Source organism: Lates calcarifer, linkage group LG21, assembly GCF_001640805.2.
Source record: "Lates calcarifer isolate ASB-BC8 linkage group LG21, TLL_Latcal_v3, whole genome shotgun sequence".
Lineage (NCBI taxonomy): Eukaryota > Metazoa > Chordata > Actinopteri > Centropomidae > Lates > Lates calcarifer.
The window spans coordinates 9,189,438-9,215,267 of record NC_066853.1 but is presented as its reverse complement, the minus strand read 5'-3'; the positions used below and the strand labels follow the sequence as shown (position 1 = coordinate 9,215,267).

The 25,830-nt window shown below is 41.3% G+C and overlaps 1 protein-coding gene across 1 annotated transcript in view; it reads right to left on the bottom strand.

Moving 5' to 3' along the window:
- The window catches only part of LOC108890863 (rho guanine nucleotide exchange factor 17), a 63,781-nt gene that overhangs the window by 17,524 nt on the left and 20,427 nt on the right, over positions 1-25,830 (bottom strand). The window contains exon 3 of the mRNA XM_018687903.2: positions 1,982-2,059. Coding sequence (XP_018543419.1) covers positions 1,982-2,059 — 78 coding nt within the window. The remainder of the gene's footprint in view (positions 1-1,981; positions 2,060-25,830) is intronic.

Here is a 25,830-nt window from a genome sequence, read left to right as displayed (position 1 = left end):
CAGCTTTGTGGCAGGTCAAGTGTCATATAGAGACAGTTCACATTTGATATTAACCTGCGTTTCGTTCCTTATGACAGCCATGTTTTTTTGTTTTTTTTTTATAACTCTCATGTTAAGACATCTGCTTCTGACAGGTATGTTACTATCTGAGCTGCTTGCCACATGTTTAATTTGCAGGAATGTTGTTTTTGGATCCGCTGTTTACACAGTTGGCAGTGGATCTACTCATTTAAATTCCACTTTAAAGCAGTCAAATCCTTTTTTTGACATTCTTCAGTGTTTGTGCAGGTGATCAACCTAAAAAATGTCCTGATTGCAAAAATGCACAGACAGGACAGAATATAAAATGAGAATAGGGCAGTAAGTAAAAAGGAAACATAATGGTCACAATAATTGGCTTCATTTATACAGCCCCACAAAAGTGTTTTACAATGTGTTTCTCATTCACCTATGCACACACTCACACACTGCTGGATTTGTAGCCCATTTAAATATGTGGACAGAAGGAGCCTGGGATTGAACACTAATTAACAGATAACCTCTCTAACTACTGAGCACAAAGTGAATACATTAATAACAGCCTGTATTCATTCTTGAACCTGCATTAAATTATTTTTTGGCCATGTAACAAGCTGTAAATACAACAGTGACATAACCTTATAAAGTTGATTGTTGCCTCTTTACATGTGCAGCAGTTACGGAGCATCATTAGCATGCATTTGGAAATACCTGGCTTTTTAGTTGCTGCATGTGACATTATGTTCAGCAGCTGGTTGCGGGCCAGACTCAGCTATACAATGTGCTGAAAGATGTTCTCTGTGGGTTCATTACTATGAGCAAGCCCTTTCACATTAGACTATGTTATTTGATCCATTATTATTATAAAAACATTGATTAGAGCAGCTCATTATTCTTTATGTCAGACCAGGTATCTGATCCTGGCTGACTAAGGTGACCAAAAATGTGATGTTCACAGACACCTTCCCCTAAAAGTCCCAAAGAAGAAATTGCAAAGAGTCAGATTTCAACTTTGGGCAGCGCTGCTGTAGAGCTGCCTCAGCTGAACCACATCTGACACCCTCCTTCAGGGATCTGCACTTTCACTGCAGTCACCGTGGTAACACTTACTTTCCCTGTGTCGCCATGGGAACACAGCCCAGGATTATTCATTTCGTGGTCACACACACACACACACACACACACAGAAACACATGCATAGGCAGACGCTCAGCAAAGTCAGCGTGCATGTGGGAAGTGCACACACAGTCACAGACACACACACACATTTTAGAAAAAAAATTGCACACACACACACACACACACACACACACACACACACACACACACACACACACAGACACACAATGTTCGCCCACACACGGCGACTGGTGACAGGTTATACAACAGTATAGGGTGATCACAGGTAGGGAAGGTGAGGAGTATATGTGTGTGTCTGTGTGAATGTGTCAGGGTGACAGAGAGGGATGTGGCTAAGATTTGGAGTAAAGGTTAGTAAGGTGTTGGGACAGATATGGGTGCAGGATATAGAGGTGTGTGTGTATTTGTTTGTGTGTGAGTGTGAGTGTGTGTGTGTGTGTGTGTGTGTGGGTGGGCAGATAATGCTGATGACAGTGAGATGTGGCGGGGTTAGCAGATTAGCCTGACAGGATGAATGACAATAAGTGGATTACGTAACATCTTTGTTACCTACATTTGTTATTCGTGTCCTCAGCAATCTGTGAATCCACAATGGTGTGTTTGCTTTCGTGTGCACATGTGTATATTTGTGCCGAGCTCACAGCTCAATAAGAAAGAGTGAGTCTGTGAGTGAACACTCCTTGTTTATAAGACCACAGATGGAGGGGGTAGAAGTATTTGTAGTGTGCCCACTTACCTGTATTAGAGTGTGTAGTTGTGTGTGTGTGTGTGTGTGTGTGTGTGTGTGTGTGTGTGTGTGTGTGCATGTGTGTGTGAGTGTTACCTGAATGAGAGTACGCAGTGACTCCACATACGACTGCTCTGTGTCCAACAGGGTCATCATCACATGTTTCCTCATGTCCTGTGAAGACAGAGGAGGAAGAGGAAGGTCGATCATCAGCATTTAGATTAATCTTTCTCACTCACTCACATATTTTACACTGTGGTTACAAATACACAACATGGAGACTACATATTTTTGCAAACACAGAACAGCACTTAAACACACACACACACAAACACTGACATGCACATTGAGTTTTGGGCTATTTGTTTTCTAAGAGAAACGTTTCTTCCTCTTATAAGAAGCCACAGTCTGAAATTAAGTTAACTGGAATTAACCTTTTGTAAAATACTGTGATCTTGAAAAGAGCTTGTGAAGCTTTAATTAAGTTCAGCCAGGTTTACAATGAAACTTGGAAGATCTAAGGTCAAATAACAGGTCTTACAAGCAGTGAATTACAGTATATTGATGCTTTTTAAAAATATGCAGAGCAGTGAGTCAGAGTGGTTAAGATACATATCAGATAACACCTCTCCCACTCACACCCCATATCCTCACTGTAAAAAACTACCAAATAAAGGTAGAAACAAGACCTTGATCATATTTAGTGATATTTGTTCCCATTTGGATTTCACTGCAAAAAACCTTCCCCACTCTTCCTGGTTACATGATACAAACACAGAAACTGGACAAACTGCATTTGTAGAAAGAGCTTTTGCACCTGCACCCCTCAGAAAACTTATGTCTTATACAGTATATATCAAGCATAAATAGGTGAATGGAAAATTAGAAAGAAACTAGAATCACAGAATCATTAATCACAATAATCTTGTTATGACTTTTAGAGGCTCAAGAGTGTTTCTGATTGTAGCCACTGTGACAGCAAAATGAAAAAATATCTAAAATACAGTGGAGAAATGCATCATGGGTCTTAAGTTTAAGGCAGATTCATAATAAAAACCTGGTTTTGAACATGCACACAGAACATATACAGCCTTTTTCAACTGAAGGAACTTTTCCAGGAACTCTGGCTCTAGTTTTAGTCCCTGTGTCTCAGTCCCGGTTTGCAATGTAGTGCTTTCTATTGGCCCATGAACCATCAGGGCCGGGTTCTGCTGTACTGAGTGTTGGTGATTCCTCAAAACTGCAACAAAATGCATACAAATTCACTCAGACCTGCAAGCATGCACTGGTTGGTCCTAGTTCATGCAGTGTATAAAAGCGAGATTATGACACAGCAGAATGAAGTCTGAAACTTTTTTTTTTCATTGCTCATTTGTACAAAAGTGAAAAATATCTCAGCACTTCCTTTGTACTTTTTGAGATTGAACTCTTGCCTTTTTGGCATTTAAAATCTCCCCTTCTTACATCTGCACATCTGCTTTTCAACATTAGTCACACAACACTCACACAAAGAACATCATGATCACTGCTGTTGTCTCGTAGTACTCAAGACTTCCATACTTCTCAAATTAATTTGCTTAATCTTCACGATTCTACAGACGCAATGAAAACAGTGATTTTTTAGATCCTACAGCTTTAAGTTCATGGAACTATTGAAATATTAGATTTTAAATGTCAGTGTGGCAAACACAGATAAGACTGCAAAGATGTCACAACAGTTGCACATTTTTAGCTAGCACACACACAAAAACAAACACACACACACATACAGACTGGATCAGAGGTCAGTGAGGCCAGGAAGTCCTCAGAAGCGTAGCATGACTCAGCAGTTCACCCCAACAATGACTCATGATCTACGGGTGCAAGTGAATGAGCTGCTCCAGCACAGCAGACACAAACCCAGCACATCAGGGCCAAGACGGAAACAGACACAATGAAAGAGAAGAAGACAAAGAAAAACAGAGCGAGGGGAGAAGAGCAGAAAGAGAAAAATCTAACATAAAAGAGTAAGTTGATTTTAGATATTTTGTCATGTTAGATTTTACTCTTCTACTTCTTCATAAAAGCTAAAATCTAGTTTTCCCTCACTCCTTCTCCTGAATATAAAGCGATGAAGTCTATCCTATTGGTTGTGAGAGACAGAGAGAATGACAAAGGGAAAATAAGGATCATGGAACAAGCCAGACATATTATCTCAGTGTTCTCAGGGGAGACCCCCAAAATATTCTGGTACCAAACATGACTTATAAATATCAGACGGAGCCACAAGCAAAACCCTGTGGTGCATATACAGTATGACCGCAATGTCTCTCAGTTCTCTCTCTACACACACACACTCACACACACACACACACACACAGAGGCCACAAAAATACACAAAGGAGAGTTTTTTCTCCCTCTTCCCCTGCTCCCCTCTGCCAGCACCACTGTGCCCTATAAATAACCGTAACAATAACTTCCCAGAAAGGCCATGTTTAGTGTTTGGCATCTGAAGGGATCCCAGGGGCTCTGTGGGGTACCACCAGAGGGGTGAGAGGTGGTGTGTAGATGGAGGAGTGTGTGTGTGAGAGTGTGTGTGTGTGTGTGTGTGTGTATGAGAGAGAGAGAGAGAGAGAGAAGAGAGAGAGAGAGAGAGAGAAAGAGAGAGAGTGCTTAAAAGTGATTGGAAGTGGAAAATTGGGATACAGTGTGCATAAAAGCATTCTATTTTTAAGTCAAACAACTTTTTCTTAAAATCAGCATCATCAATTGTTCCTTCACAGAGCGAGGGATTCAGTCCAAGTCTAGTCAGTCCTGACATACAAACACAAACACAATGGGATGGAGAGAATAAATACAGGGCTAAACATGGCTATAGAGGGAAACACACAATAACACAGTAATCATCCATTTATACTCCCTAATTACCCTCCAAGTAAGAACACTATTCAAGTGGGGATCTATTCAGAATACTTTGTGGTTCAGTCCCGTTACAGTGAGCAGTGTCTTGCTTAGTGTCAAACAGAAGCTGCAACAATTACTTTTGATTATTGATTATTTTTTTCCCTTTTCTTTCTTTTTTTACTGGAATACTGGAGCCATCGGCTACAACAACCAACCAAAACAGGAGCAGTATCAGTAACTGATAAAAGTATCTTTAAAACAAGACAAAAAAAAAAAAAAACATATGTCACAACAGAATTCAAGTTTTTTTGTTTTTTTGTTTGTTTGATGTTTCATTTTAGGGATGCTTCACTCACTTATTGATGTGGTTGTCACATGTTTTGATTTGATTGCTTTGATTGCTGTTGTTTCACATTGTGTTTTGAGCTTGATTATCATTTAGAATTGTACAACAATGAACAGTGCCTATCACAATGTTTCAGGTATGAGGTGACTTCTTCTTCTTGATGCATTGTGAGAGAGAAGCAGCAAATACTGACATTTTAGAAGCTGGAACCAGCAAACATGTTGGTCGTTGATCAATCAGCTGATTGATTGGCTAATGATTTTAGCACCAGGTTTTTGAGAATATAACACGTATAACACTGCTACCTGTGGAAATACACTGTGTTAGAACAGCAGTTTTTCTACTCTGACTTACTAATCAATACTAAAAATTGAAACCTGCCTCTCAAATGAGAACTGGCAGATTATTCCTTATGCCCTCTGACAGTTGAGAACCATTATATTTCTTAGTCCAGCAGGAGAAACGATAATATAATAAGCTGGATTCCACCAGCAGCTACAGTGATAGATGCTGTTTCTGTCAACATTTCCTGGCACATTGCTACACACACACACACACACACACTGTACTCCATGCAAAAACACAGCTGCCTCTGCACCCACGTCTCATACAAATTAAACCTCATTCACGATAATCAAATTAAAGACTGCTGATCCACTTTTTCTTTCTAATGTCCACTTAATTGGAATCATTATCGTCGACATGACAAAAACAAACACAAGCGCCTTAAATTGTCTGCTTTCGCTACAGCACAGGTAAATAAAAGTGCACACACACATGGATTAATCTCCTGAAAGTTGTTGAGCTGATAGTGATGTTGACACTATGACTAGACAACAAGAAGACAGGGAGTAGCGTGTGTTTGTGTGCAACAATGAGGTAAAACAAGAGGGGAACTTCCCTGAAGACAGGAATGTCCTCTGTTCTGTACTGGTCGTCTTTATTAGATTAGACACACACACACACACACAGAACATGGTGAAATAATGCTAGGAATGCTAGTTTCATTTTGCTAGTGGAGTTACCATAGTAACCCCAGCTGAGAGGCTGAATGGTCACAGGACAGGCTGGTCTTAAACAGCAAAGCCAACAGTCCCGTAGAGACACTCAGTTCAGTCTGAGTCGAACCATCAGACCAGAAAGTTCATCTGAATCCAGTGTAATAAAACCGACACACACTGCAAGTGTGGTACCATGATGACACAGGATGAGTCACTGTTTGCTGTTTCATTTTTCTGCCCTGTCCTGCTTATCGGGCCAAGGGTGGGGAGTGAAAAACAGAGGATGCATTTAGTGTAGCCGCAGTAGGAGTACACTCATCATAGCATGGTAAAATTATTCAGCAGACATTTTCATGTTCTGTAAAGACAACTGATTTATAACAGCTTTTGTCTAATTTTAGTAGTTTCAGCATTGATGCTGTACTTGCAGCAGATCACTGATATAAGCTGTCAGATGATCAGACAGGTTGTAATCTTGGTTTAAGTGTTGGTAGTTATTAAGTTTACATTTCAACCCGATTATCTAAACCGCCAGTGCCGGTAATAATCCTTCTTTGCACAGCAAAACTGTGTGTGAGAGCAACGACAGTAAGTACGGTAGATCCAAGTTAAACCAGGAAATCTGTCATTAAACTGCAATGGATGTTTACAGTGGACAGTTGGATAATACATTTAGTGATGAGTAATGAGTTTGACTAACCAGGAGGACTGTTAACCACTTGAATGGTCATCTGTTAAAAAAAAAGCTACAAAAATAAGAGCTAGGCAGGAAAAAACTGGACTAATCTTGAAGAATCATGAGAGGGAGTAGAGCTGACACAAGTTAAGTGTTAACACAAGTTTAACAAAAGCACAGGTGTATTTACCAACATTAGTGAGAGTTACATTCTGTCACTGTTCCCCGTGAGACTGAAATAGTTACATGGAAAGCTGCCGTCCTTAATGTCGGAAATGACACATTTTCTCTTATATGGTGATCCTGATCTTCCATATCGTCATTTTTCTATTTTGGTCTGTTCTGCAGAACACGACATCTGTGGCATGACTGTGCATCCTGGAGGAGGAATCCCTCCTCTGTTGCTCTTCCTGACGTTTCTTTCCCTTTTAAAGATTTCTGGGGGTGAGTATTTCCACAGGTTGTAGAACCCCTTGAGACAAAATTGTGATTTGTAATTTTGGGCTATATAAATAAAACTGACTTGACTGGCTGGATATGAATGCAGTTCTGTTTATAATACATTAGGTGTGTGTATACAAAGAAGTGCAGGTGTGGACTGGCCACGCAGACATGGGCAGATAACAACATTTTCAGACTCCAGTCGCCACATGGATGCAGAGAATATAATTTGGGCTTTAGCCACAGCAGGGACAGAACTCATAGCCTTTGGCTGTTTGTCACCACTGACAATATGAATATCCACTAGAGAGAGAAAAAAAAGAAGAAGCCACAGCTCTGACACCTAAACCTGAAACATGTGAGGATCCATCAAGTACAAGGGCAGCGAACACTTGCTATGTAAGTGTGGCCTTGCCAGGAAGAGGGCTTCAGAGGGACTGGACAGTTACTGCCACAGTTACTGCAAATAACATGTTCTGATGTTAAATGCTGCATCTGGTCCAGTCCTGATCCTGATCTTCTTTAACTGTAAACAGTCTTTGGTAATTGTCCTCATTTGCAGGGAGTGGTGAAAAGTGGGAAGGGACAGGAGGATGTGGGAAAGCGTCTCACAAGAAATGAATTTCTGAACATCAGTTTGGTTTGCTCACATATAAAAGATTAAATTACTGAACTCAAATATCTAAAGCCACATTTATTGCTTAATAATGACCTGCTTCTATAACTCTTAATCTTCCATGTCATGCACTCTTTGTCCAGTTATGGTATGACTCTTTCTTGTTTAACTTTGGTCTCAGCTGATTTAGGATTACTTTTCTAGCAAATAATACATTATACACATTGTTGCTAAAACATCTGTGTAATCAAAAATTATCAACCAGTATTTTAGTAATAAAAATGAATACTTGTGTCTTATCTCCTAAATTAAATATGCTTCATAAAACTATTCAATAGTGCTAAAATTCTGAGATCACAGCTTTGAATTATTTGTAATCCGATAACTTTGATCTTTTTAACAACCTGGGTCTCAGGAATGATGCGGCCTAGAGAGCAAGTCTGTGTTTGTGTAATTCGATCAGCCCAAAACAGGCGAGCTAAGATCTGTTTAGAGGGACAAGCCTGTACATCACAGCCAGTTCATTTAAGATGGAATTCACAGAGTCGCACAAAGAGTGTAAATGTGCCATAGTATGTTAAGTGCCCAGTAAGTGCAGTGTTTTTCTTTTTCCCTCAGTCACACTCACAATCTCAAACAGTTCACCTGATAGTCAGGGCTGTAGCCTGTGGTGCTGTTATAAATGTGGCATAATGGATTAGGATTCAGACCATCACTTTATAACACTGGAGGGGACCTGAGAAGAAACCTCAAACTCTCTCTCTCTCTCTCTCTCTGTGTGTGTGTGTGGGAGAAATGTCTGAACACGTGTGTAATTATGTGTGTGTGTGAGTAGTACAGCATGTTCTCATGTGTCCCTCTGCAAGCTCTGGTGACTTCATAATGGTATGGACAGAGGGGGTCCATAAAGCGAGTTATTCCTCACAACTGCAGCCAAACATTACAGCATAACCATAAAGACAACATACACCAGAGCCAGAGCTCAGGCAGCTTTGTCTCATGCCGTTCTGTTTGACCTGACATCATCTTACTTATGCTTGCACGTACCATAGGTCGTAGGTTTTAGCACTGTTATGAGTGTATGTTGTCCTGTTCACTGTCATATACTACTGTCACTGCTGTTAGCACAACATTCAACAGCTCTACAGTCTACACCAGATGAAAGCAACAGAGATCAATGTTTTTTTTTCTTTTTTTGCTCTCTTTGCCATGGATTTCTGTACTATTTAGTTTCGTTGCTTACACATTGTTTGTATAAAATGGTACAAAATGGTTCCAGTAATTTTGTTCTTGGTAGTTTGATAGTGCAGAAACAGAATGCTATACAAGGTGTTCACCTGTACTATTTTATGTATTCATTATTGGGTTGAAAAGCTTCCTTTTTTTCATTCAGTGCCTCTCCTGTGCAGACAATTCAGTATCTCTCTTCAACAATGGAGTGAAGTTGCCAATTTCCAAGTAGCACAGCTGCCTTCAATTTTGAGCCGTCAAATATTTTGTAAGGTCACCGTCTTTCTTTCTGTGACCTTAATCACCAACAAAAAGACTTGCACATTTTTAATGGGGCACAGCTGGAAAGACTGCAGCTGCATCACTTTGAGTTTGGACGGCATAAAAATTGTATGTTTTCTGAACTATTTCTAGTTGTTTGCCTGTTTTTTTTTTTTTTTTAGTTAACAGAATGCCTCAATCATCAAGTTTTCTCTGTCTTTTCTGATATAGTTACTGACACCAAGACTGTGTATGGTACATATTAAATTGAACAGAGGGAAAAAGCCTGGCTCTGTACAAAAGAAACAAAATCTTCGTACCAGCTTTAAGCTCATTTGTTTGATTCATACTGACATTTTGCAGCAATGATATCTTGTCAGGGACCACTAACTACCTCGAGTGAATAAGCACATTTCAGAATTTCTGTAAATTTGTCCATAAAACTGACAGCTGTTTTTTCTCTTATTTTCCTCAAGGAGTTTATGAACACAGACAAAAATGCCAAGAATGAAACACTAAATCTGTGATGTTATTGTAATTTTTCTTCCATGTGGCCAAACGACTCAATATGTATCTCAGCATCAGCAAATCACGAGGTCTGTGCTGAAGTTATCTCATCAGAAAACGCAGCTCTTTCCTCTCATCTCATCGCTGTCGTCACACCTCTCTCAGCCCTGGCCGCCTTCATTCCCTCCTCACCCACCCTCCCCTCCCCGATAACTGTATCCCCTGGCAACAGCCTGGCGAAAGCAGCAACAGGCAGCCCTCTAAACCCAAATAGAAAGCATCCTCATCACTTCCATCTCTCCCTCCATTCATGCAGATGCCTCTGTAAAACCCCAAGACTGATTTTCACATCTTGCTCATGCTTAGAGGTGACAGCTCTGGAAGTGAAGGAGTCTCATCGCTCTTCAGCTTATACCTTTCCGCAGCCTTATATAACACGCAGATGTAAGCGAGAGCGTGTGTGTGTGTCTCTATGGACTCCCTAATTGTCATTTGCAGGCCACCGACTGCTCTGACCTACTCTGTACTGATCAATAGTTTTCTCTCTCTTTTCAGACACGCACGCACACACTATTGACCAGCCTCCCAACTCCTCCATCTTCATCACTTCTTCCATTTCTTTCATCCACAAACTCTTATCATCCTCCTCCCTACTGCTCCTCACATTCATTCAATCAGGTAATAAAATAATCAATGTTAAGATGTGTAATTAATCCTCTTCTGCTTCAACCACTTCATCAATACCACAAACCAGAGAAAAGGAGTATTTAGTTGAGTTTAGTTGATGACATAAAAACATTATCTTAGTAATCAGTAAAATAATCAACATATTAATCAGTACAATTACTTACTGCTTACTGACAAACAGACTTTAAAAAGACCTACAATACTACAGATACTACTAATAAATGACGTACATTGTCTTAGGAGAGAACTGATATCCAAACGAATGGGTAATACTTCTTTATGAAGATTTAATAAACAGTTTATAACGGACTGTAACAGCTTCAGAATAATTTTGATGGCACAGACTTATAGCAGTAAGGGTGGTGCCTCTGTGATTCCAACTCCGCGCCCTAAAAGCTAAATATTACTTGGGTGGGCGGGTATGATTACCTGTGAGACATACATAATTGTTATAGTCAGCAGCTTAAACTGCAGGACTCAGACTCTGGCGGTTCAAGAGTAATGCCAAACTTTAGATCAGTTAAAAAGACTTAGAAGTTGGTCGAAACCAGCGTTCATTCTGGCCCTGTTTCAGTTCAGTGAGCGACACTATGTAGTCCGAGCTCCGGTCAAGCGATTGATAGACTGAAAACGACTTTGAGCCCAATAGAATGAAATACAATCTGTGGCTGCAGAGGGCACTGTTGCTCACCAAAGTTACATTCTGTTGCTTTAAATGTTTATTGCTGAATGTGACAACAACTTAAACTCCCTCTGTGAAGCATCCACAACTGGATGCTGGTGTACAAACAGATAACTACATTAACAATATCATAAACAATTTATCATATGTTTATATGCTGCTTATAAATGATAAATTATAGGGGTTTAAGTGTCACCAATGAAAGCACAGACATTTCAAGGGAGAATTTAGCACTGCTCTTACATAGACTTACTCCCACATACAAATACAAATACAGCTGAATCCTTGTGGTGTGGATTAACAGGCTGGGGTGTTAAGATTAGCAGAACTACTGCGGTTTTATTGTCTACATTATGTGTAAGGTTGTGTGTGACTGCTTACATGTGTGGATATAATCCAAAAGCGTGTTTGTTGATTCTGCTCCCACTCATGTACACATAACTCAAACATGAGGTAAATGATCCACACGCGAGAAGGAAACGCTGCAACAGACGCCTTAAAATAAAATTCATTATGCGTATTAGCAAATCTACCAAGACACTGATCATCAAAGAACTGGACAGTGATTGTTCGGATTTATGAACGAGTGCACAATGGACGGACAGCGAGACTACAGAGAGCGCTGTGAGTGTTTGTGACAGTAGGTGTTGGGGCTAATCTTGTGATTCACTCTGCTCTAATTCTATTATAGACAGGCATGAGAGAGAGACAGAGAGAGGAGGATCTGAAGAAAGAGACATTATCCAAGGGAGACAGACATATTAAAAGAAGGAGAGAGCTGTGATAAGGAAAGGAATAAATCGAATCAAGTAAAGGAGAAGAAAGACAGGAAGTAGGATTTAAAGTCACAAGTGAGAGAAGGGGAGTGAGAAGGAGAGATGGAGAGGGAAAAGGGGATTTTTTTTTAATCAGAGAGATGGAGGGAAATCTAAACTGACTTGGACACACAGCAGAGGTGTAAGACAGGGATGACACAGAAAAACACACATATCTTAGCTGAAATAAATGAATAAATAAATACTCCAGTCTACCTCTCCGTGGGGGCTTCCAACACAAAGTCCATTCCCATTCAAATTCCCGCCAGAGTTCCCATTCCCATTGTTGTTTCTGAACTGATCCACAGCATCCACCACTTCTTCTCCTCCTCCTCCACCACCATCCCTCTCTCCTCCACCACCTCCTCCTTCATCTCCTGTGTTCTCCCCATTCTCATTCATTTCCTCCAGAGCGATGCTGAACTGGGCTAGGGTTCGAACCATCTGCAGCATACGGAACAGTCCGCGTGCCCCAACGCACGCTCACTTTGGCACATAAGACACACACAGAAACAACCTGAGAGGGTTTTTCTTTTCTTTTTTTTGATTGCTTTGTTTGCTCACACAAACTCGGTCTTCATGTCACCAGATCAACACCACGAAGAAAAAGAACAAACAGACACACCTGAGGGTGGAAGGAATCACCACCTTTCCTCTTGTTCACAACATTAAATAAACATGTTTCCTCTTGTTTTTTTTCCTCTCCTCTCTTCCTCTGGCAACAAATGCTTTTAAATAATTCAGTCCCTTAGAAAGCAACCTCTCTGCAAATTGTCTCCTCTTGTTGAAATACAGCCTTGCGTCTTCAGTGCGTGTCAAAGTGCGCGTCTGCTCTGGAGCAGGTAGGCTCGGCTGCGTGTGTGTGTACCGTGCAGCACAGACGCCGCATGTGAAAGGCACAGGAGCACGCTTCAGCATGTATGCATGGGTGTCTGATCTGTTTCTACTGCATGGATGATGTAAGCAAGATCTGAGCGCATGTCGAGGTGTGTGTGTCTGTGTCTGTGTGTGTGTGTGTGTGGGGACCAGGGGAGAGAGAGAAAGTGTGTGAGAGTGTGTGTGTGTGGGGGGGTGGGTGTGAGTGTGTCACAGCCCTCCCCCTGGGTGTGTATAATGAGAGACAGCAGGCAGGGCAGACGCTCAGAGCGCTCAGCTCCCCTCCGCTCAGCCAGACTCAACCAATCCCCCCATAAATAATCGATTGAGGCATGTGAGGGATGAAAAAAAGGGTTGAAACATAAGAGATCTCCATCCATCCACCCCCTCCTAGCTATATGTCTAATGAATGATCCCTCCTGCCACGATAACATCTTCTTAATGTTACACGCAGTACCATGTAATTGATGACAACACAGTTCCCTTCAAGTCAAGTCAGATTTCATTTGCACAGCTCTTCCTTCTACTACTGAGAAATACAGATTTGAAATGGAAATCCTTTAATGTTTTTTTTTAATGTCTATACAGGCAGACTGAGCAGACCACCGAATGGCAGCAGCCCACAGATAACCATGACAACAGTGAGCTAGGATGTAATTTTAAAGGACCATACCTGTGTTTTGCATGTTTTAGCCTATCAACTACAAATTATGTAAATGTGCGGCAGCCTGGACTTTCAATCTTCCAGGCCACACTCGAATTCGAGCCAATACTGAGACTAATGACTATCTTAGAACATAGTTTAGTCTGTAAAAATAAAAAATGTGAAAATATAGCAGGAAACCCAGCCCAGTATGTTTTCTTATGACCCAACATTTTTTCTTGTATTTATATAAATCAGAGAAAACCAGCAAATCCTCATATTTTAGGAGTGTTTTTAAATAATTTAGATGATTATTTGACTATGAACATTGTTGTCAGTTAACCTATCAACTATAAATGTTCAGCACTATTTCATTCATTTTCATATACTATAACTGGAGAGAAATTAACTGGAGATATGTAATCCATTCAATATCAAATGTCTGAAATAGTTTCTGTGGGTCCTATTTGAAAGACACCTTTATATCTCATGTGTAAACTTCCTGTTTTCTGTTGCCACAGCTTTTGTTTGCAATCCAAACACTCACAATAAATCTCTTCATGTGCTTCATCTTCAAGGTAAAATAAATCTAACTGACAAATTAAAAAGGAGAATCTCAAAGCAACAGAGTGGTGAATGGATATGTTATTGAGCTATTGACTGCTAGCTTTATGTGAAAATGTATAGATTCCATGTGGGGCAGCTTTCCAAAGAGTTCCTGTTCACAGCTGCATTACTCTGAGATGTTAATGGTCTAAAACATGCAGAGCAGCTGGTTTGGTCCTTTAAGAATTCCTAAAGTATGTTCACCCACATTAACACGCAGCACTTTTGTGACACACATGGAGACAAATAGAAAATCAAGATTTATATATGAACAGGGGATAATGATAGTAAAACTGTAACTTTCACAAAAATGAGAAAAAGGGTTTGTGTGTGTGAGTGTGTGTGTGAGTGTGTGTGTGTGTGTGTGTGTGTGAGTGTGTGTGTGTGTGTGTGTGTGTGTGTGTGCATCTGCCAGAAGGTAAGCACTGCCTGAGAGTTTTCGTGAGGGCAAAAATCTAAAATGCAGTTTTAATGAAAAAGTTGCAGAAGTAGAAGTCAGCACTGCATGTGGGTTTGAAGCTGAAGCTGCTTGCAAGTAAACTGAAAGAACCAACAGTAGCCTTAACAATACACTGCACCATGCATTATTAAACACACAAGCCTCAAGTGATTTGATGTCAGCCAGCATTAATACAGAACACCTCTAACTTGCCCAATTTTATAGTTTGGCGAGGACAACGATGAACACCGAGAATATGATGTGATAAAACAAACTGATTCTCCGCAGTTGTTCACTGAAACATGTTGAATTTCACGTTCAAGTTAAGCGTGCTACGAGACAGCTTTTGTCTTCCTTTACAGCCAGCAGGCAATAAACCCAGACAGACTTTGGGCTCTTTCTCTCCAACAGAGATCAGATGGTGACAACAGAGAAAGGTCACAAAAGGACATTTAAAGGTCAAGCTCGTGGCAGGAAATTGGCCTTTAATCCTCGCTGCCATAGAAACAATAAGACGGTTTTGAAGGTCTGGTGACAGAGATCAGAGATGACAATCTCTCAGGCATGTTTGGGGCTGGAGCACAGATTTTTTAAATACATACACATGGGTCTCTTGTTTCCTTATTTCTTTTACATTTTATCTCAGTGATTCAGTCTTCATGTTAACAACTCCAACTCTACTTTTTCATTTCTAAACAGCTCTCAGGTTCAGTAGTTAGCATGCAGTCTGATTTAGACTGAAGTCCTGTTTAGAATACATTAATGCCACACACCTTTTACCACACAAATAACAGAAATAACAGGACAATTTTGTAGTGTGGGCATTGTGAAATCTGGGCCTTTTACTATACAAACACTTGAGCTATAGAAGTGTCAGCACCATCATTTCTGCATTACCAGGCTTCCATTATTAAGATTTAGTCCATCTGCAAAAATGGGTCATAAATCTACAGTTTCTTTTTTTATTATTATTTATGTTTTAAAAAGGCTAACTAATTTTCTAAACAGCTGGGCACTGCAATTTTAGCAAATGTTGCTCAAACAGGAGTGGGAGAGGGACTATTTTCAGCTGTGGATTAAGACACTTTTTTGCACTGGTGAGGATTTATACCAGCAAGATAGTGTATATGGGATTAACTCAAAACAAACTACAGTGCCTGTGTTCATAGTAGTGAGGGCATATGTTACATGCAACTGTGTGACTCTCTGAGCAATTTTTGAACAACAGAGCTCTATGACACAGAGGTGACTCTGTCTGCACAGACACAGAGACTTAGTTAATGAGATCGATTGATTACTTTATTACTGGCTTTGTTATTTTCATAGGATTTGGCTGACAATAACAACAAATCACCAGACTTCAGAATCAAGTCGTAATCATCACCTGACCAGTTACATCAGCATCCATAGCATCTTGTTTCCATAGAAACTCCAAAGTGCTCATATCCTCAGCATTTCCTGTTTAGTTTTGTACTAATGCAGTTGCTAGGCGTGTTGTTTCTGCATGTGTGTGCATGTGCACATGCAGAAAAAGGGAGCAGCCTGGGGATGGCGTGTTCTCCCTGAATGAGTTACCGGCTCTCTCTTACACACACACACACACACACACACACACACACACACACACACACACACACACTGTGCACAAGCTCTAACATGGTCAGCTGACGATTCCTGCCTCCTTTTCTAGAATTATTAGTGCATTTTGATTATTTTCAGATTTCAGATTGGCCGAAATTATGAATTATGATGCAACAGGGAGTGAATCGAACACAACAATGATCATGAGCCAGGCTCTGTTTCACAATGTTACTTTTCAGTTTACACATTCACCAGAATAATAAAATCTGTGGTGTAATAACAACCTACAATCATTAAAAAAAAGCTGAAGAGTCTAAATGGTTGTATATTCATGCATCGACACAGACACATTTATAAATAAACACACCAGGACTCCATGCCAGACACGCATATGTTGCTGATCATGAGTGGGCTGAATTTGCAGCCATGGTTCAACTTCCAACTTCCTCCCCACCCTGCAAAGAAATGTGTGCATGGTTTGATTCTTGCTCAGCCGAACCCAGTGAGTGTTACTCAGTGCTGCTAAGTGACAGCTGATGTGACATCTGTATCACAGCCTCTGGGCAAATATCACCCCACAAAAGCTGAGTCAGTCTATGGATAAACATGTAGGAGAACCGATGACACCTGTCAACATACCCACTGGTCCACAGGTGTGTATGTGTGTGTGTTTGTGTGTGTGTGTGTGTGAAGGAGAGAGAGAAAGAGCGAGTAACCTTAGAAGAGGTGGACGCATGACTGCCCAAACAGAACAAAACAGATTTCACATCACACACCTGTGCAAGCATACAGCTTGTACCATCTGAGCCTTTGTGTGTGTGTGTGTGTGCGTGCGCACTTGTCCAGTTATCCATCTGGCGTTTATCACAACAACCCTCATAGAGTTACAAACACACTCACACACACGGCAATAAAAGACAGAATAAATGAAGTACAACAAAATAGCTATTGTTTTATGCACTAACATCACAAGTCATTCAGGTGTGTGTGTGTGTGTGTGTGTGCGCGCAGCAGGTGTGTGGAGCTGTGTTTGCTCCACATGTGAGTACCGGGTAACAGGATAATGACAGATGATTCCAGGAAAAAGATGATTCCCACCACTACCTACAACATGGGAGGTCAGGGTAAAGCTCCATCTGTCCCTGTTCAGTCCATTTTATCGATTTATCTCCACATTCCACTTCTCTTTATATCTCTGTCTCCAGGTACATCTTACCTCATCTCTCTGTCTCTTCTCTGCAGTTTAACAAAATATGCTCAAGCTTTATACTGACTGACGTACTACATATGTCAATAACATGTCTAAGATATAAAGGCACACATCACTTAAGGCTGCACACAGATGCATAAACACTACCCACAAGGGGGCAGTAGTCGTAATGAAAAAAACTCATTACAGATTGTGTGTGTTTTTTCCCCTTCCTGCCACAGGGTCAAGGTAAAATCCCTGTTAAAATCATTTAGAAACCATGCACGACATGTCAAATATAAACCACCTGTATAGCAAGATAAGTTCAGAGGATGCCTAATTTAATAAAATGATACTCTGTCACAGAAACATGGGGGAAAAAATGGCCTCTATGGTTTCAGGTAGTTCTCACTTGTCTTCAGGTCAGAAATGACAGCAAAGTAAACAACACCTGTTATTAAACTGAGCCGTGATTTGTTGTTGAAACTGTAGCATGTGTGTGTGAGAGAGAGAAAGCCCAGGTAACCAGATCTACTGGCTCTCCAAAGACGCCCTTATGGGATGGTGTGGATTTGTGTGTGTGTGTGTGTGTGTGTGTGTGAGAGAGAGAGAGAGAGAGAGAGAGAGAGAGAGAGAGAGAGAGATACATGTGCTGTGAAAAGACCCTTTGTCCCCGAGAGGTGAGGCCTAGGCAAGGACACGATTGGCACTTGAGCTGAAATAGACACGTGCATAAACACACATATATTGACACAAACACACACACACACACACACACACGCCTGAAGAAACCGGAGATGATCTGATATATCACCAAACAACAAACCTGAACATTCAGAGATATGATTTAAACACAAAGCTGCAGAAGTATTGATTCTTAATCTACTCTGGTGGGTGGGCAATTTGACACATTTATAATGTATGATACAGTATATTTTGTCATGTCATGCAAATTTTCTCTAAGTCTACTGTCATCTTCAGAGGAACCTTAGCAGCATCTTTCAGCAGACACCCAAACCAGACAGCATCACAGGGACACACCAGGAGGAGCCTTTGATTCACTCTACATCCATGTCCTTCATTTCCAGTCCTACCGCAGTCTGTAATCTGACATCCCATCCACTTCCTGTCCAGCAACCTATCCCACAATGCACTGGGCTCCAGAGATAGCCATCAGCCACAGAGACTAGTCTTAACCCCAACACCACTCCGGAAATACCTTCCCTGTGTCTCTGCCTCTCCCACCCAGTTTGTCCTTTTCTGTCGACCTCTGCCATCTCTTTTTCTAATTTCCAAAAAAGTCCTCTCACACTGCCGCCCTTATAAATACAATCCCCATTTCTGGCTGTTATTTTCAGTAACACAGGAACTTGAAGAGACTCTGTCAGCTGGATTTCCTAGGAAAACTTTGCCTCAAAAAAGATGCATGCGGCGCTAATGTTGGTTCGTCAGCAGCGCTGGGACATGCTCTCACACACTCACACCCAAGCGCAGTGATATGTATAGTAGTTTGAGTCTGAAAGTGGGAAAAAGGGAGGAGGACGGGTCAACAGATGAACAGGGACGCGGAGAAAAAAGCGAGACAGAGAGATCCAGACTGCGAGGCTTCGTGACATTTCAAACCACAGTTAGCAGACAAGCTGGTCACCACTGCTTCCAACAGACTGTGCTGTTATAATGCTTCAGCTTAGCCGAGACTAAACACCATACTGCACATTAAGCCGATCTCTCTCTTTTCTACCTCATACTTCACTTTTCACTTTCTTTCACCCCCTCTCTAGTCCCTCTTCCTCCCCCTTATCCCTCTTTCTCTCCATTTCCCCTCTTTATCCTTCTTTCTTCAACATTCCTGACCCCTCAAGGCCTAAAATCCTCACATGTGTGCATTTTTGTGTGTGTGTGTGTATGGGTTTGTTGGCTAGTAAAGCTACAATAAATGGAGTGTCTTATTACAGCTTTGGGCAATCAAAACATGTGTCGGGCTCTTGAAAGGGTTGAATGGAGCTAAACCTTTTCCAGGAAAATGGTGACAGAGAATATAGAGCAGCTTTGAGTAGATTTACAATAATTAAAATGTTCAAACACCATAATTGCTGGGACACATGAGAATTTCTGTACCACACTGGTGCATCAGAGGCAGCTAAAGAGCTAATCTGAAGTCAAACGATGAGGTCAGAGAATAACACGCATGCTCATACACACACACACAAACAAGGGAGTGACAGAACAAAGCACCAGAACAAAGGCAGATCTCATGAGACGGCGTGGACAGGGTGGAGACGAAGTATTGAAATACAGAGAATCAAATGTGGAAAAAAGGGAGAGAAATATCTCTTTAGTGTTGAAAGGTTTTACTGAACATTTAGTTCCCGTTCACACAGAGACCTGTCACTCTCAGAAGAATAAAATCTTTTGAATCACACACTTCGATGTGAGAAGGCAACTCTTTGGGGCAAACCATGACTAGAAGTATTTTTTTGTATGTTTTTGACATTTCACCAAACAGACACACTTCCTCTTTGATCAAATATAAGAATTGACACATAGAGATGGATATGTGACGAGACGCAGCATGATTCTGGTTTGATTCCCTTCCACCAATTTGGGATGTAAATGATGATTTTTCTTAATATAATGAGAAAAAAAAAGATGACAGTGTAACAGGGGTTTTGGGAAATATAATTCTTAATAGTTTTCAGAGACTGGACAGGAAAGTTGCCAGCATGATTTCACACTGATCAAAGAGAACTGACAAGCCTTGATAAATGTGCAGATTAATTACTTCATTAGTCAGTTAGTTATTTTTTCTATAAAATGTCAGAAAATAGCAACAAATGCCCTTTATAATTTCCTACAACTCAAATGACATCTTCAAAAGTCTAACTAACAATTCAAAACCCAAAGATATTCAGTTCAGTACCGTGCACAACAAAGTCTACAATTATCACATTTACAGGCAGTCATTTGGCATTTTTGCTTAGAAATTGACTGAAATTATCAGTTTTAATTTACTTATCGACTAATCTGTGCAGCTGTGCTTCAGATTCTCACCTGCTTTTCCATTCACAACTCCATCAGTCTTGCCATCTTCCACTGCTGGCATTATCAGTGAGTGAGATTATTCTTTGTCTGAATGGGGCCTGCAGCAAATCTCTGGTTCACACTCACACACCTGGAAACTGTGCAGTGCAGCAGCTGCCTGCTGAGCAGCTTCACTTGCTCTTTGTGAAAGTGATTGCAGTTATTGAAGGAGCTCACACACTCCACTTTCCTAGGACAGTCGAGGAAGTCGGTCCTTTCATAAACCTGCTCCTCTTAAGTGCAGAAGAAATGACTGATGAATGGTTTCATTTCACTGACAGAAAGTGAAAAGGTCTTTGCAGATCAGAAAGATGCCAGTTATTGCCTCTACTCAGGTTAGTGAAAGCCTGGCGGTAGCTTTACCACACAGCCCTGGAGGCAGTGGCAACAGAGAGGGGAGGCAGTCTCTGCCTATGTCAACGAGGACAGATTTTCACTTTTCTGTCACTGTTGAAGTTTGACCATGTAAAACCTTTGCTACTTGCTGCTACTGTGCAAGATCAGCAGCTGTGGTCGTCACTGTTCCCTATGAGAGAGCTTTAAAGGGATCAGTGACAGCTGACAGTCCACTGGGAAGGCTGCAGAGCCACTCTTCTGAGACTCTTTCAGTTTGGACAGGAGGGCAGGTGAGATGGGGAGAGAAAAAGATGGAGCAAGAGAAAGGCAGCGAGCTCAAGCTCTGTTATTGGCCAGCTAGTTGCTATGTAACACCAGTTGCCACAGAAACATCTGAATGGAAGAAAAAGCATGAATGAGAAAGAAAAACCAAGCAGCACAGAGTACCTCATGATTAGCACCTACACACACAAACATCTACCCTGCACTGTTTCACTACAGAGGCTTTACAGTTGTGTCACAAATCTCCTAGCAACAACATCTGGTACCGTCGTGGAGGTCCAAATGGATAACTGGCTGTGAACCATTAATATATACAGTATATATATAACAGGTCAAGGATGTAGGTCAACTCAATACTGCAACAGAAAAAGGTGCCAAATAAGGTGGGAAGGGTCTAAATGTAGTTGCCGTTAGCATGGCTCACAACAACTGCATTTTAGCTTCAGTTAAGTGGCCAGAAGGCTAATGTTGCTTAGTGTTTGCTACTTACTGCTACCATATACATCACAGACCTTTTCCCCAGCAGATGTTTTGACATGAAGTGTGTTACTAGCAACAGTAATGATGGTTCTATTCCATTCATGTGAAGCAGCTAAATGGAATTCAGCCATCATTCATTTTGGTATTTGCACCTGTGCTTTTCCTACTGTGACAGATGTCAATATCTTGTATGACTAAAGGCCAGTTATAATCACTTTTCTCCTCACTTGTTTATCCAGTCCAACAATGACAAATGTCACGCACTGAACGAGCACATAACCGTACATGTGCTGAGAGGGGGATGTCAAACATAAGAGCTCCTTCGTGCTCATCATCCATGTGAACAGAGGAGGACCTGATTGAGGACTACCCTCCCATGAGTTGTTTTCTCAGTGGGACAGAACTAAAAAAGGGAAACATTTTCTTTATCTCCACTTCAGACACTCAGACACACACACACACACACACACACACACACACACACACACACACATACACACCCACTGATACCGGATACTCCCAGGAAAATGGATCCTTTTATAACTGCTCACATGAAACAGCCACATTCCACTACAGCACATAATCACATACACGCGCATACACACACACAGACAGAAAACACAGAATCCACAGGGGGTGCTCTCTGTCATTTTTACTATACACATTAACCACTGCTTTGTCAAAATATTCACTAACAGTGTCACTCTGAACTCTCTGAGTCCTTGTAAACACACCGTAGGTCCACGAGGCTCGACACAACTTCAGGGAACTAATAATCATGACAAGAAGAGGAAAGAGGGTATAACCTCAGTGCGCCTTATAGAGCGAGGTTATACCAACAAACCAACCAAGGATCAATAACTCAAACAAAAACAGGCTTTTTTGGAGGTAATTTACGGTAAAAGACAACACAGATTCAACTATTCAGCCCAAGTATTGCTGGTTTCCCACAAGAACCTCATATTGCCAAATATTGATATCAACTGCTAAAATGCACAAAGTGGTTTACAACTCACTGGTCAAGCCAAACCACTGAAAACACGTTAAGTGCACACAGGGTCAGCTGCAGGGCTCGGTCTCTAAAAAACATTTTCAAACACAAAGTATCTGCAGAAAATAGTCAATAACAATGAATCATGTACAAACAGCCACACAATAAATAACTGTCTTTGTCACATTGTATCAGCAGCAGTGGAAGTGCTCCTTTGTTTGCTTATACTCTAGATTAAAACTGACTTATTTCGTAATGGCCTTACACTCCTGTGCACTAGGTGTTTGGTCTGGGTTAATATCAATGGTCTATTTGAACAGGGGCTGGTGAGCAGTGCAACATTTAGTTAATGTGTACTCATGAGTAAAGCCAGGGAGGAGAGAAAAGGTTTAAATGGTGCAGAGAGAGAGAGCTTTCCAAAAAGTTGGGTGTGTATGGTCTTCTGAGAGAAAGAGAGAGACAGTTTCATACTTGGGGGGGGGGGGGGGGGGGGGGTATGAGAGCGCAAGGAGCTGGATGAGAGAGCAAACTAAAACGGAAGATGATAGCATGAATAAAGAGAGAGAGTGAGCTGCCAGTGAACTTCAGGATAGCGAGAAAAAATGGAAAAAAAAGGGAGAGAAGAAAAGAGACCCCCTGTTTCAACCCTGCCCGATTCCCTCTCGCTCTCTCCTTATATGGCAGTGTTGCGTGTGTCTGCAAGTGTGTGTGTGAGTGTGTGTGTGTGTGTGTGTGATACGGGCTCAGTCCCAGTGTTGCTCTCAGTGGGAGTGATTAGATCAGCGAACGCACGCTGACTAAACTCAAACTAAAGGTTGCTTGACTTAGCCATTTGTACACTGCCGCCCAGTTTTACTGCTTTCCAAAAGTCCTCACCCCATCATCCACTCTGAGCCTCTGTAACAACGTCTACAACATTCAATACACAGTTAATAAAAAGTTATTTTCATTGACATTAATGTATAATGCCAAGAACAAATGAATGTGGTAGATACTGACGGTAATTTTCCAACAAAAGCTCCAAAGAGGTGTCAAGTTTTTCAAGATGGCAGAAAAATTTGGTCTTTATTGTCAGTCCCTTGGGTGACACCGGTCATAATTCAAGAAAAACAAAATTTTAATATTTGAGAGGCAGCAAAAGGGCGGGGATGAGGAAGAGAGAGAAGAACAGAAGAAGGGGAAAAAAAGACAAGAGATTACATCACAATCAGCCTGTTTATGGCTACGGCTCCTCAGAGGGGACAAAAATAACCCCTGGAAGGAATCATAAGAAGCCAGAATCCTCTCATTCTTCCTTTTCCTCTCCTTTTTTTAAATATTTATTTCATCTTCCCCTCCCTCCATGTTGCTGCGGTTTCTTTGCCAGAATGTTCTGGCCCTGAGCCCAAATAACTGGAATGCATGAATCCAGGTAGCATGAACACATACTACACAAACACAAACAATGCATCCATCCACACATACTGCACAAGGAGGAATGTACTGCACATGTAAATATACACCTTTCAGTGCAGACATAAACCGTCAGTGAAATGTGTGACCTGTTTGACTTTTAGGTCCAAAAATATGTTCCTAAATATTTTGAGCCTGCTGGGATCCATGGAGAGAAAACTTACCTAAAGCATGTTGCATTGTAACTTTTAACTGTTATAACTTAAGCTACAAGCTATAATCGTCGTGTCAGTACAACTAGAAACAACTGGCTACTGTATTGACATGGCTACAAAGCACTAACAAAAATGAATCATCAAGTAAATCATTAAAAGATTTACTTGGTTATTAGGTATGTGTATTTAGTAATATGTTTTTAGGAGGGGAGAGTAGAGGGAAAAAAGAAAGAGGAAAACAAGGTGGTCAACAAAAACAGTAGCAGCATAATTCAACGACAATAATTCCCTTTTCCTGCTTGCAGGAAAGGACCAACTCCTCCCTTCTCTCATCTTCTCTCATGCTGTCTTCCTCCCTCTCGCCCTTATCTTGTCATTTTTCCTTTCCCTCCCCTTTGTGTCATTCCCATCTCACATGGATAGGCAGAGAGAGAGAGGGACGGAGGGGGGGGGGGGGGGGGAAAGTTTGTTTTTCCGGAGAGGACAACATTCCCAGGCCTGTACCATTCCTCGCCCTATTAATAGAGTACACATACACACAAACACACACACACTCACACACACAGATACAACCGAAACATGAGCTCCTTGATCACTATAGTTACACATAAATGGACAAGTTACATACATGTAAGTTACATGTAAATCTACAGTTCTGTGTTATGAAGCACCACTGACACCACGCTGTGCAGAAAGAAAGAAGCAGAGACAAAGAGACTGATATTAAGGCGGCATGAGTATAACATGATTGACACTGAGCCTCATCCATGCTCTTCTCCTTCATTTTCCCATTATAACTTGGGCCTCTCTTCTGTTAACAAACTTACTGTTTTTTTTTTGGTTTTTTTTAACCAGGACTGCAGCCTGTCATTAGGAAGATAAGAGGCTGTCATGTAGCTAGCGGTTAACTCTCTACTGGGTTAATGCATGTAGCTGCCACAGAGGTGAGGGATGAGAGGTCAAAAGGTGCGCTGTCGGCCCTGGAGGCTGCTCACCTCAGACAGCAATGAGCAGAGTTTTTAAAGACCTCAGCACCTGAGGCAGCTGTCAGATTTATGACCTGCTTTGAGTCTCTACGTGACAGGAGTAATGCATTTAATGACCCAAAGTCCCAAAGTAAAACTGGGTTTCACAGACTGCTGACAAAACATTGAAAAAAGCTGAACAATCTATAATAAACACAGACATTTACCAATGAAACCTACAGGTGGCCTCCTAGTTAAAAGTTCCAAATGACAGCAAGAGCCTACACTGTTGTGAGCATTTATACTTGTGTGCTAGTGTGTCTGTGTCACTAAACTGCCAAAACACTAGCTGGCTGTGAGGGTTTCTGTGCCACTATGTTGAGTTTCAGTTACAGTTACTTCTGATGAAATGGAGAAAAGCGGAAAGGCATCGGAGGACACAGTGTGTACGACCACTGAACTGATTGAGGCACGCAGGAGAGTGGGTTTTCTGGGCTTGTTTGGCCACTAAGAGACACATGGACCAATCACAGGTGTTGCAGTCGGCGTTGCCACGATGTGTAGTTACATTTCTAGGGAGGTGCATGACAGCACAAATACTGTTAGGTGTTGCAAATCTACTCCAAGCACCTGTGCATTCACTCAGCTGTGAGCACAGTATGAGCACTGAAGAAACGTTTAATATCATAAAGAAGCAAGGAAAAAACCCTTTAGAAATATGGCC